Below are 14,557 nucleotides of genomic sequence, written 5' to 3'. Positions count from 1 at the left end.
ATCATCTACAATATCGGGTAAGATTATGTTTAATTACATGCCTATTATATTCTGGCGCATCTTATTTGTGGTATTTCAACACACCAACAATATTCATGGCTAAATGTCTGCTCGAAATTAAGGTTTTACAACAACACACTTAACTGATTATTGCTAGGCCTTTCACCATTGCAATAAAGTTCACTAATGGTTAACCGTGTCAACAATGGGGTCTTTTTTCGGGGCAAACTACTAAGTATTTAACTTTTGAATCCCATGGACACGATAACGTATCCGAAATAACAGTCAAATTTCAACTCTAATTGCAAGAGTTTTAAGGTCGTTTTTGTTTGATATGTGTATGTGTCGTGGAAAGAATGAGTGAAAGCAGGCTAACAAAGAGAGTGTATAAGGGAGAAGTAGAAGCGAGAGTTGGAAGGGGTAGACCTCGGCGGACTTTCTTTGATCAGATCGGGGAAATCCAGAAGAAAGGCCAGGTCAAGAGCAGCCTAAACCGGCGAGCGTGTATGAAGAATGTTATGAAAGTGAAGGAAGCGAAAGAGGTATGTCAGGATCGTAGCAAGTGGAAATCCGCGGTCTCTTCGGGCGTGATTGTATGTATGTATGTATGTATGTATGTATGTATGTGTAGTACCTCATAGTAATGCTGCACGGCGGGCAGGTTGATGTGCGGGTCGGCCCAGTCACGGGACAGCTCCACCTGCTCCTTCTCGTTGAGCCAGTTCAGCTCGGCCGTGGCGCTCTGCAGGAACTCCTGCAGCGCGTCCAGGTCCGACATACTGCAAATATACACAATATGGTTCATTTTGGGACACTCCAGCTTTATTTTTTTATTTATATTCAAGCGTTTTTGACCTGAATTACTACTGAAATAGAGAGCGTGTGTGAACCATAGTTGGCAACACAAAAGCCCCGTATTTAATCACATTTACAATCGGGTCTAACGCGAATTTACTTTTCACCTCACTCGCTCGGAAAACCTCAGTTTATAGCGCGAAATCTGCGTACGAAAGTGTATTTTATCCGCTAGCGTGCAAAAGTCATTTGAATTTCGAACACGATGAATATGTATGTTTTTCTCTTGTTTATTTTGTTTGGATTTTATTTTTTTTACCTTATATTCTGACGTTTCAGCTGAGTTGCACCAGCTTGAATGAAATTAAATCGCGGTAGACACGTTCGTATAATTAAACAACAAAATGTTCATAATTACCGCTTGGTGCTGGTAGAGAGCAGCTCAGCGTAGAGCTTCTGCAGCTGGTTGAGATGCTGGTTGTAGAGCGTGAGCTCCTCGCCGGAGAAGTTGGCGCGGTGGTGCACGCACTGCTCCACCTGGACATGAATCATAATTAGAAAGTTTTAGTATTTTCAAGCTTTACATACACTTCCTATCACGAAAGCCGGCACGAAAGGAATGAATGAGGGAATGGAAATATGTATGTGTGTAACAGTCAGTCACAAAATGACAAATATAATTCGTTTCGTTCATTCCATTCGCGCCACCTTACGTGAATCGACCTGTACGTGTAATTCGACAGAATGGAAAGGATCACGATCTTGTCGATCACGTTTCTTAAATAGAATATATGCCTTAGAATAAAACTGGACCTTATTTCCTTGAAATAAGGTTCACAGTTAAGTGTATTGAGGATGGTTCTATTGTAGACAAGTTGGATACATGCCTTGGAATGGAACTGGTCGATGGTCTTGTGCTCGCGCTGGTGCTTGTCGAGCTCGTGCTGCACGCCGGGCAGGTCCGACCCGTACTCTGCTTCGTGGAGTTTCTTCTGCAATAACAATACCAACAGGGATTTATTACCGTTCTTTTGTTTAAACATCTACTTGAGGAATAAGGGGGAGTTTAAAGTCACGAACTGTAAGATATAACTTTTAGATAGTAACTTTCAACGTCTCAACAAATAAAAATATTTTCATAGAAAATAATTTAATTTGTTCTTAGAGTTTCAATGTCTCCTTTATTGTTATTCATTATAAAGTAATCAATACAATCTATCCAATACAACAATTAATTATATGTGTAAGAGCTACTTTAGAAAAGAGGTAATAATTAATGACATAAATAATATCAGAGAAGAAATGTCTAAAAATAAATAAATGGTAAGTGTCGTGGAACACTCGGTTGGAACGAAGTTAGGAAAAGCTGGCGACGTACTGTTCATGCTCATGCTCATGCTCATGTTTTTATCTTGTCTTTTGTCTCTTGTGTTCTCGTGTTCTTGGGTTCTCGTAATTATTTTGTTTTTTTCCGTTCTGTTCTAACCTGGCCTGTACTCTTCTGTTCTGTTCTCTAGAATGGCTTGTGACGCCAATATCAAACTTTTGCATCTATCACAGTAATATGATATGTGAAGCCAATATCAAACATTTGCATATATCGCAGTAATATGGTATGTAACGCCAACATTTGCATCTATCACAGTAATATGATATGTGAAGCCAATATCAAACATTTGTATCAATCACAGTAATATATGTGAAGCCAATATCAAACATTATCTATCGCAGTAATATGGTCTGTGACGGCTAAATCTTACTTCTTTTCGCCTAGCCCCCATACGCAAACTTTCCGATAAGGAACTTCGGTCCAAAAACACCTGATAGGTATCTTAAAAGAAGGTGGCAGAAATGCACAGCTGCGGCTTTTACACGACTTCCATTATGTGGTATAATTTGACTTTATCTTATCGCTGTAAGGTTTAGAATTAGTCTGACACCGCTTTCATACCAGAGTACGGATCATGATACGCAGGACGAAATGAGCTTACGCATATTAGTCGTCAACTGGTCGATCAACCTAAAGTTACTGAACTAGTGAAGTAGGTGAGTACTAACCAGGCGGTCCTTGCACCACTTTGTGGCGTCCTGCAGCTGCTGGAACAGCGGATCTGCGTCGTGGACGCGCGTCTCCAGCACGGTGCGCGTCTCGCGCCGGACGGTGGTCTGCTGGACGGGTAGTCGCACGGACGATAGTCGCGGTAGAAGGCGGCCGGTGAACGCTTGTCGCGCGCTCAGCCAGCGGTCGTGGATTTGTTGGACGCTGAAATAACAAGCATTAAAAGTGAGTTATAGCTATTCATTTCTGTAAGCTTTAATCGCTTTAACATGTCAGCTTTAACGTAACATGCACACTAGGAGGATTCGCGTCTTTCCCCGCGATGGGACCAGAAAATGTAGCTACGGGATTGTTTGGCCTGGCTGCATATGCATTTTGAGATGATATTCTGAGTAGAACACAGTGACAATCTCACCGTCGCTGTAGATCCGAGGCCTGAGGGTACCGTCCCTCCTTGAGCGCCTGCGCGTCCTGGAACATCTCGTGGATGGTGTTCTCCATGGTCCTAAGTTCTTGCTCGATCTGCTCGGCCGCCATCTTGGCCTCGGCGGGGTGCACGCCGCGCTCCACGCGCCGGATCTCGTTCTCGATGTGACGCTCGACGCTGTCGAGGCCGGACTCTGTTTGTTTTATGTCTCTGGAAAAACATATGAGATACGTAAGAAAGGATATTATCGTTCGCACCATCTAAATAAAATCCAAGGCTAAAGGAATGGAATTCGACTTAAAAGAAGTGTCCGGAAGAAGAATATCTTAGCTTAGAAATCTACTCCGAAGGTTTCAAAAAGCTCTTGGTAATTTTTCAGAGATTGGAATTGTTATGATGATTGACGCAAAACTGCGATAACAGACGGCACCCGAACGAGAAGAGGAATGGAATGCAAAACTTAACATTGTAAAAATAATCGAAATTAAAACTATCGTGAGACGTATTAACTTAACTAACATAGCGTTATTGTAAAAATAATTTTAATTTTTCGTCCGTGTAACGTTCTTCAGATTTTTTTAACTTTGGCCTTTCGTCTTCATCCTGTATCCTGTTCTTTTTCTCCATTTCAAAGACAAAACAACAAGTAATTACGGAAGGCAGAAGCGCATGGCGTTTAACCTTCCAAGTTTCCAACTCGAAGGGGAAACTAGATGCAGTTCAAGTTAGTCATTACCTGTGCAGCTTCTCCGCCCGGCGCTGCAGGCGCTCGAGGCGGCGGATCTCGTCGGCGAGGTCGCGCTCGCGCTCCTGCTGCGCCATCAGCAGCCGCGCCCAAGCCTGCTCCAGCGCCTCCGGCCGGAGCGTCGGCTCTATGTCGCATTCTCCCACAGATTCGAAATATTTCTGAAATCACAATTTTAGAAATTCATTATGATATCTAAGATTGAAAATATTTCATTGGAAGTTGACTTTGTAGTGTATCGGATACTCCATTGATACTGTCTGTGCCTTGTGTTTGTATAAAGCGACAGCTGATTACCACATAAGCCGGTCGGATACTTTTTCAAGAGTTGGCCTCAGTCTTTCATAAATGCTATCTGAAATTAAGAATCACTGCAAGAGACGTGTGGATATAAAAGTTACCTCTAACTCCCTATACTGGTGGAACAACTTCTGCTTCTCCCGCTGCCTGATGGGTACCTCTTCGCTGCGGAACCGCGTGCTCTCGCTGAGCAGCTTCTTCATCTCGATCAAAGTTGACGGGAAAGCACGGTCCTGGGGAACACAACAACATTTCAGACATTCCTCACGACAGCTCATTGGGATCTTATTGGTCCTTCCTGGATTAGCCATTCAGATAAGGTAAACAGCCTGTAATCTTGGCACGTTGCCGGTATAATCTGATGTGCAGTGACACATCTTGTGAAGAATCCAGTGAAAATCTTTTACGTTGTGAAGTTTCTGATGTCCCATCGATTATTTTTATGCTGCGAGACAGAGTGCATATCCTATAGTCCTTGTAATATCATATACCTGCAGCAAGGCAATATTTTGGAGCAGACATGCGCTAAATTCGGTCAAGAGCACGATGGTCAAAGTTAATAATTGTATCAGTGAAATATTCCCGAACTGCCTAATTGAAAATCAAGTGGGTCATGAAGGATCCTCAAACAGCGCAGTCTGCTCAAGAGCAAGTAGAGATTACTTACTTAACGTCCTATGTCCTCTAAATGGGGCATAGGGCATCCACAGTGCGCCGCTATCTGGATCGGTCTTGAGCTTCTTGTTTGAGTCGCCAGGTCTGCTTTGGACGGCAACGTTTTCGCTTTCCTCAGCTTGCCTCAGTATGTGGTCAGGATCCCTTCGGAGTGTATGCCTAATCAAAAGCTAGGGGATTTTTGAGACTTGTAGCATACCTGCATGCAGTAGCGGAACTGGAAAGTCTCGTACAGCGACGAGATGTACGTGAGGAGGGACTGTTCGTCCTCGTGGGTGTCCTACCTGCAGTAACGCAATGTTCTCGTGCAGCCAGGCGCGGTGCGAGGCCGCCTGCTCGGTGTAGGCGGCGGCGCGGCGCTGCGACTCCGCGTCGAACAGCGGGTGCACGGCCGCCGGCTCGGGGAACGTCTCGTACAGCGACGAGATGTACGTGATGAGGGACTTCTCGTCCGGCTCGTGGGTGTCCACATCTGGAATACATCCATAGGTTATTTTACGTGGACCAGGGGAAGGTGAAGTCTCTTGAGCGTCTACAACCATCTAATTGTCAGTGGCCAGCAATAGATTAGACCTTATTCCTTGCAACAAGATTTATGATCAAGGAGTTAACAATGTGGACGACAAGGGAACGACAGAGAACGATGACTGAAAATTATATTCAACGTACATTATTCGAAGTCAGGCTTTAGTGGCTTATTGTATGTCAAATGATCTCCATCTTCATAAACTGTGTTTATCAAAACTGTACAGTTTTCTCTCATGTGGACAATAGTTAACAGCCTGTGGGCATGTGGGTAATGATTTTATCATAATCATAATCATTTATTTGCACATAAAAAGGGTTTTAAAAGTTACATACTTATCCAAGTAACCTTTTCATGTGGATAAGGGTTAAATAAGAAAATTAACCATAATCATTAACCTTTATAGCCCTTTACTTTTGGGTATATATACAGGAAAGACACACAGTTTTGTGTTTGACTCATTTACAAGAGCATCTTCATAAACCATTAAATCAGTCATTGTGGGTACCTATGTACCTAACCGCGGTGGTTAATTCCAAACGATTTGTTATTTGCGGGGTCGCCACTCGCCGACAAAGGAAGGCTGCGCGATTATTTACGCCACGCGACAACTCATACGTGCCCAGCCGCGACTTACTACTGTTTTAGCAATTTACTGCAAGTGCGATTCTGATGTAAGGTTCCGTACTGACTCCAATTTAAGATAAGCGATATATGCTCCGTTTTGCCTGTTTCCGTTTTTCACAATTATGTGTTCGCCTTAGATTTATCTTATCTTAAACCAGATTTTTATTTAATTTGCAATGTTTACTTGCTTACTTAACCGACAAGACCTTTCAAGGTTTTATTTGGTTGGAGGTAGTCTGATCTAGAAATCTGAATTAATAGTAGGTAAATTAATTGACGATCAATGTAATAATCATTCAAACGGATTTTTAGCTATCCCTAAGTACCTAGGCACATCCATTCTTTGTTAGAACGGAAAGTATACTTCAATATTCAAATATAAAGTATACTTTACTAACGTCTCAGCACGTAAATATCTGTGACGTTATGTATCATGTCACATTCTCACATAAATCAAGTTCAACGTTGGCTTTATGTTTAAACTCGGAACAAATAAATATGCTTTGCACTGGTAATGGGTGTATTTTTTGCGAGTGACGTCATGCGAGGCGGCCGTAAACAATGCCTCGTAAACTCCTGCGCAGCTCTCATGGGGCAGGGTTGACCCGCAGTGAGCAAATCCCTTCCCATTGGAATATGGAGGAGAGCCTTCATATTTCGAATATGACAAACGTCACGACTGTCACGGGGTCTATTAATGGTTACTAGCTTTCCAAGTTGTGAAAAGATGCTTGATAGAGGTAAACACGCCGGTTTAAAGAACGTCCACTTAGCAGTCAGTAGAGCACTAGCGCCGTAACACCTCGTTATTTTGCAAGGATTTTTATACAGGTAAAATAGCTAGTTTATAAATAAATATAAAATTCACACGTTGCTCGCCGTGAGGACGTGATTAAATCTTATAATTAAATGGATTTCTCTACTCAAAATATAGTATTACAATTTTAATGCACTGAAATAAATTATAATTTGACAACCCTGACCAACTTACCACCACTTAAAAATATCTTGAAATTGTTTGAAATCGTCCGTTCATTGTTTTTGAGCTAGTATATATGTAGGTAATAAAATGTTTATGGCACTGTATGTTTTTGTAGCATTTGCCATAACCGCCGTAAATAGCGCATGAGCCAACAACCTATTTGTTTAGCTTACTTACTAGGAAGGCTTCGCATTTCTAAACAAAATAACATAGAATATTATAAGGCAGCTCTGCTATAAGACGTAAATTGTTTGTAGCCACAACAAAATTACGTAATCCAGAGGTTTATGCACCGACCGGCAAGTGATTTATCATTACATAAATCTAATAAAAACAGATGAATAGTCATTACTACAGAGGCCGGGAAGGAAGGGGCTGCCGGCCGAATAGAATATACGGCCGAACGTAGTGAGGGCAGATAGTTATGAGGCCGACAACCCCTTTTCACGCCGATGTATGTATAGTGCTTTTCTCAAACGTTTAATGTATCATCTTCAATCATACTATCTTTGTCTTACACTAGTACTAACACCCAAAAGAAAAGGAGGAGTATAGTTTTTTTTTGTTCTTATTTACTGACAAGATTTGCTTGACCAACTATATATATAGATCAAATATCGTTTATTGTTTTTTTTATAGGCGTATTGGCAGAATGTCATAAACGAACCAAAAAGCAAATATTGCTTATAGTTTTTTTTTATGGCTGAATGCCATGATGCTGTGTCACAATTATATGTGAAATAGAAATTTTAAAAAAAGAGCCACTTCCCGGCCTAGGCCTGCAACTTTGTATGAAATTTCATTACAGGCCCCTCGTCTAGCCGCGCCGGAGACGTGATACTTCCCAGCCTATTATAAAGAACGTAATATCAATATTACATAGCATGTTTGAAAAAAATTAATTAAAGAGCGCATATCAGTCGTTATTGTCCACTTAAACCTTCACTTCCGAACCGGACGCGGTGGAGCGTCGCATAATCGATTGTTTAGCATAATCGCGATCGATTCATCGATGCACCGGCGCGGGCGCCGGCGCGGAACCGTTACGATACGTGGCTAGGGCGCGTGGACAGGTGGGAAGGACGAGGGAAGCGTATGGTACATATACAATTTTATTGGTTTAGTGCTCCCAAAGAGTAGGAGAAACCTGTGCTTCCATTCATCAGTGCCAAAGCATTCAGTAATATTTTAAAAGCAATATTTTTTCATATTCAATCGAAAAAGCGCGTTTTGTATGGAAATTTCGTTTCTCAAACAGGCCACATTGTACAGTCGGTTCCCTAACATGAGTATCCACTTTTCTGTACAATTAGGGCCGGTTGCACTAACCACAGTTGACGGACTGAGTGGCGTCACTCAACTGTAAACTATGAGACTTCCAATACAATAAAATTTAGCGAACTATTTAACGGTGACAGACGGTTTGGTGCTAACGGACCTTAGTATGGCGACGTGCGTACTAAATCAATCGATCACTTTATTTGCAATAAAACATACTTAAATGCATGCTAATACAATTGTATAGTACACAATAAAATCAACAAAAAATATAATGAAATAATCACAACAATAATAATGAATTACACAATTGAATGTTGGAGTTAAGTTGGGGCACCGACCGTACCTACATTTGGCGGTTGTGACGTCGTGTCGCGATTAGTGAGCTTTTACACTCTTAAAGTCCCGTCATCGCCTCAATGCAGGTCGGTCATGCCCGGCGAGATAATTGTTGACATGTGAGTCGTGAGCCCCGGGGACGTTGCCCGCAACGCTGACATGTCAATAGCTGACCTCAAGCGTGTTAAGCGGAGAGCTGGGACGCTTGAGGATGAGAGCGTTCGATGGTCAAACCAGTCGGCAACGGGGCCCCTACCTTAACTTAGCTTCTTAAAAAGAGCAACGTATAGCAATCCATGGTGTAATTTTATTAAACACCTCCTTAGTACGTTAATTGTCAGATATAGATAAAATAAAATCTCAGAACATCAAAAAACAACAGTTAAAATTTGACTAAAAGTTTTATAGAGCACATGAATTCAGAAGTAACCCAAATTTTGACAATAATTTATTTGCTAAGAACGTTATGTAAGAGTCGCAATTTATAAAGGCTATTTAAAGCTTTTCCAGATTTTTATATTTTACATCCTACATATTTGTACTGAGAGTATTGATTAGTAAGAATTGTGAAATTACCTTCGGGATCAAGTAGCCTGGTGACTCCATACTCCTTTTCGACCACGTGGAATGCTGTCTCCAATCGCTCGCGGACCTGCCTTGACCTGGAGAATAAAATTTATCATTTTAGTCATAGCACCCATTAGGCCTAATCGTATTGTCAACTAAATAGCGTATACCAATATGCCCCACAAAGTTTAAATACGATTGGGGCAAATGTTCCAGAAAGGGTATTAAAACATTTCACACACACATTGAGGTAAATGTACAAGTACGATTACACTAATAATAAAGTTAACAGTAAGTTCATCCCTGCAATAAAATATCAAAGCTGACGTCATAATGTGTTCATCATATCATCATATCAGCCTTTTATCGCCCAATACTGAGCTTAGACCTCTCTACGCCACTTATCCCGGTCCTAAGTCAATCTGATCCAGAAGTGACCCGCAATCTTCCGAATGTCGTCCACCCAACGAGCCAACGGATGTCAGGCACTCTTTTCGTCTGAAAGGGGCCACCATTCCGTTAACATTTTGGCCCACCTGCCAAACATGGGACATGTTGCCATCACTCTGCCTGGCAACATGTCCCGCCCAGCTCCATTTAAGTTTGTTAATGACGTATCTGAGGTCTTGCACCTTGGTGCGGCGTAGGATCTCGATATGCCTCACTCGGTCTTGAAGTTTGATGCCGAGCATGGAGCGCTCCTTTAGCGAGTGTCCATGTCTCAACACCGTAGGTCATGGTGGGCAGGATACATTGGTTAAAAAGGCGAGTTTTCAGGCATTGTGGAATGTTAACGGGCTTGAGGATGTGTGTTAACGATCATTTTCACACGACGCAAATTAGCTTTCATTAGCCCTGAGAAGAAAGCTTGCGAATCTTGTGATACTAACGGGACCGCTTAATAGTGTGCATGTTTACAGCGCGATAAATGTCAGATTCTGGTCCGGTGTCAACTTATTTGGAATGGTGCATACCCAAATTATGGCTTTGTTTTTTAATAATAATAAGCGTATTCATTCGATTAATAGAAGCATCCTTTCTGGTTCTACTTAAAGATGATATGCGTGTCAGGGTGGAAGTCATTTCCGATGTCATCTCCTTGTTTAACACCACTAAATACAGATGAGATTATTCCGAGGAGAAGGGGAGGGGAATTGCAAAAAGATCCCTGCTCAACTTCTATCTCACGAGCATTCTATACAAGAAGCTTCAGCATGAGACATGAATAACATTACAACCAATCAGGAGAATCAAGCCCCTGATGCAGTCAGTCCGTTTCCTCAACATAAACCGGGGTTCGAAGCCATAACTTACAGATTGAAAGTCGTAAGCTTGATTCATTCTGCTGCCGTCGCTTTATTCTTACCTGATATTACGCCAGTCTATCAGATCAGGCCGGTTCCTGTGTATGAGCGCGTTGAAGGCGAGCCCGTCCCGCCAGGAGGACGTGAAGTCCGTGACCCGCACGCCGGGGTACTTGGCCGTCGACCGCCGTGCCCAGCTCAGCAGCGCCTCGCGGGCTGTCACGTTTGGCTCTTGGCCCACCACGATGTCAGAGATCTGAGGGAGAAGAAAATCCATTTAAATTTATTGAACTCACTAAATACCTCTACATTTCATCAAGACAAATCTGGACGTACAATTTGAAGGAGCTTAAGGAGCTTAGTACATTAAAATGTATACCTGTAAATATAACGACGTAAGGACTGACAACACTGAAACGAAACGTCTTGCGTTTTCGACATAAATTTTGTATTGATTTTACGCTTTAACTAGTCGATTTATAAGCAATCTCGTCTCGTCTCGTCTCGTATCGTATCGTATCGTATCGTATCTTATCGTATCGTACATATTATAATACTTTTTTTTCTGTTTATTCTGTGTAATTCGAAATACATTTTAACCTTTAATATGTTCTCACTACTGAGGTGAAAAATTATGTGTGCAACACGAGAGCAAAGTTATTTTACATCTCGTGTTTTTGAGTCCCTCGCTACGCTCAAGATTCTACCTTAGAATCACTCGCTCTTTCGCTTTCTCGGGACTCAAAATAAACACTCGCAAGAAAAACCAACTTTCTTCTCTTGTTGCACAAATAACTAATTTCACGCACAGCAAAAATATCTACATACACAAATAGTAACAGTCCTCGATCTAGTGAGGGATATCAACAATATTTATAATGAAACTTTTAAAGTACATCTTTTGAACTCAGTAAAATGTGCGAGAAAACATAATGCTTTGTTATTATTATTAAATATAGTTTAAAATCATGAAATATACATTTTATTTCGGCGTCAAATAACAAGCCAGAGAGAGTACGAGTATAACATAACTTAATAGAGATCTTAACATGTCTCTGAAGTTTCTACATTAACATACAAATGAACCGAACAAAGCCATCTGCAGCTTATTAAAGATTTAATCTCGATTCGCGTGCTTTGGGAAAAAATAATTATGATGATACGACCAACAATAGACCAATACCGCACTGAATGTTACAAGAAATTGAGCCGTATATTGGAGCTAATAGAGTGTAATTAATACTTGTACCTGTTTGTCGTAATTAGTAGTTCGTACAAGACGCAAACGGGAACAATAAATAACAAGAAGATTACAGATAGGTTTTATTGGTAAGTAGCGATTTTACAACGTAACTTTCTCATGTTAATTACAGCAGTTAAGACAAATGTCCTGATTACGGAGCAAATCTCTTTTACGAATAAGATATTATAAGATATTTATATTTGAGGTGTATCTGATGAGGCGGCAGCTGCGGTGGTGTAGGCACGTGTCTCGGATGTCAGAAGACAGAGTGGCGAAGCGCATCTTCTTTTCAGAACTCCAGAATGGTATATAAGCGTAGAAGTGGTGGCCAGCACTTACGATACAAGGATGTTCTGAAAGGACATATGAAGAGATGCAAACTACAACCCTCGGTCTGGGAGCGGAAGAGCGCCTCATTCACGATTGAGTCATCGATTTCGAGACTGAACGCCGCAGTGAGCTCGACAGGAAACGAGATGAGCTTAAGGCTCGGCCGCCAACCTCGATTCCCTACAACTATGTAGGTGGTGCGCTGACGTGCCCAAAATGCGCTCGAGTATTTAGCAAGAAGATAGGGTACGTGAGCCACCTAAGGGCGCACCATAGAGCGGATCAGCTACATGCTAATAACGCGAATTAAAAATTGCCTACTCCAGAGCACACAATCGCTATGGCCGAAATCGGTCAGGAGAGCATCATCATCATCAAATAAAAACAACATTTAAAACAAAGGAATAGTTCTATTTTACGTGTTTTTGGGTTGCGTAATCAGCCCTAACCCTAAACTAACCCTTGTGACAGTTGAAGTACCTAACTACTAAGCAAGCCGTAACCTAGCCGTAGCCTTAATGATAACAAAATGTCAAACAATTTAATTTCAAGAGTTTAATACTTTATGATCAAGTTATAAAGAATACACGAGTAGGAGACACAAATGAAATCATCGGTTCCACTCAACAGAGTTACGGGAACAGAGCTCTACTAACCCACGATTACTTGGTTTTTGCCCGATTACCTCATATCGCATTCGGAATGGTCGATACATTTCATATAAACAATGACGCCATCTTCCCACGGCTACAAGAATGCGCCAAAAAACTTAGCGTTTCTTTCAATTCTAACATCAGTTTCTTTCAAACATGTAAAAGGTAATTTAGACATTTTGTTGTTGGTAGCTAAGGTTTAAATTCTAATGATAATAAGGTAAGAGTCAAAGTTACCTCGGAAACATTGCTAGTCGTTGCCGTATTCGATTACTAGAATAGCATTATAATGCTATCGTTGTTAAGCGTGACGCTTTAAGTAGTATTTTACTTAAGTGTATCTTTCCGTGGTTATGTGCAAAATATACCTCATTTCATTCCTTTTGAGTATATTAAGTAATAACGAGAGCCACGCATACAAATCAGAAAACTCAACTATACGCGAATGCGAAATTAAAACTAACCGCAAACTGAGGCCGTACCATACACAGCGATAACCGCACAAATAATCCAACAGACCAAATTCACCACTGTCACCTCAGCAATAAGGCTCAATAGATCTAACGTGTCTAACTGAAACCAATAACAGCATGAAAGTATGAGGAAGCGAACTCGCACTGTACGTGTAATGGTCGAATTAAGTTCTAATTTAAGCCTGACTGGATAACCTAGGGTTTATCGAGGCTTAGGAATGTCGAAGCTATCGGTGTCTTTTAAGGAAAACTGCAGCTGGCCTGAGTCTAGAGAAAAACATGCCAGTAGTAAGGTGCAAGAGGTAAGCGGACAAGCAACAGTTATTTTAAGTGGTTTGCAATTGACTGCAGGAAAACGTGAAAATATTATAAACATTTTGTTCGTAATGGCAGTTCTATTAACTTATATTTAGAAACTAATGATAGTAAAAATTTCCTTTACTGGGCCGTTTACCAGAATCCGTACACACTGCCCTGTTTGTGGTTAATTATACAACCATATCCGATTAATAATAACGCACCATATTTGCAGTAGGTACCATGATTAACGCGTGCAGTCTAATTATGAAATAATTATTAGTAATAATACTAGTTTATAATAAATGTTTAGGATTTATAAAACGGGTTATCCACAAATGAAGATTAACTAGCATTCTTCTACCATATAATTACAGAAAGGCCAATAAATCATTTTGATTGCTCCAATCATACAGGAGCTGGCATCAAAAAAGATGTGTATAATTTTGAGAAATTATAGTTCAATTATTGCAATCATTTTGTTATTTTATACCGGTAATGACTATAAAATTGTAAATATGAATTATTGTAATTATATGTATTAATAAGAAAGGCTTATGATTTGAGAACGAGTACAGAAAGTTCAATGTTTACATATTGGGAAGCCTATTTGTATCTACGAAGCCTCTGTAAAATGTTACGAATCACGTATTTCTTCTATTGTTACGAATCTCGGACAATGAACTCAGTGTCAATGCTAAATCGAATCGATCAGCTGATTATAGTTCATCGAACCGCTTCACCACTTGCCAAACGGCTTAGGGCATTCGAGTAGGTACCTCTACCTACTGAGTCGTACTGTAATTAAATACACTACACACATAAGTCTCCATACTCTCGATGGTATGTAACAATAAATTTGAGATTATTGTGCTTTTTCTTGTAAAACAAAACCAAACTTCCAAAATAAACAAAAGGTACACCTATTTTACCGTTG

At 40.8% G+C, this 14,557-nt stretch overlaps 1 protein-coding gene across 1 annotated transcript in view; it reads right to left on the bottom strand.

Moving 5' to 3' along the window:
* The window catches only part of LOC134751067 (uncharacterized), a 164,481-nt gene that overhangs the window by 131,304 nt on the left and 18,620 nt on the right, over window positions 1–14,557 (bottom strand). Inside the window, exons 3-12 of the mRNA XM_063686412.1 lie at window positions 10,687–10,880; window positions 9,330–9,415; window positions 5,286–5,473; window positions 4,428–4,559; window positions 4,018–4,187; window positions 3,270–3,491; window positions 2,854–3,058; window positions 1,683–1,787; window positions 1,214–1,332; window positions 635–779 (exon numbers count right to left, since the gene is read on the bottom strand). Coding sequence (XP_063542482.1) covers window positions 635–779; window positions 1,214–1,332; window positions 1,683–1,787; window positions 2,854–3,058; window positions 3,270–3,491; window positions 4,018–4,187; window positions 4,428–4,559; window positions 5,286–5,473; window positions 9,330–9,415; window positions 10,687–10,880 — 1,566 coding nt within the window. The remainder of the gene's footprint in view (window positions 1–634; window positions 780–1,213; window positions 1,333–1,682; window positions 1,788–2,853; window positions 3,059–3,269; window positions 3,492–4,017; window positions 4,188–4,427; window positions 4,560–5,285; window positions 5,474–9,329; window positions 9,416–10,686; window positions 10,881–14,557) is intronic.

This window comes from Cydia strobilella, chromosome 21 (assembly GCF_947568885.1).
Source record: "Cydia strobilella chromosome 21, ilCydStro3.1, whole genome shotgun sequence".
NCBI lineage: Eukaryota > Metazoa > Arthropoda > Insecta > Lepidoptera > Tortricidae > Cydia > Cydia strobilella.
The sequence above is the reverse complement of the archived record's forward strand: the minus strand, read 5'-3'. Positions and strand labels throughout refer to the sequence as shown.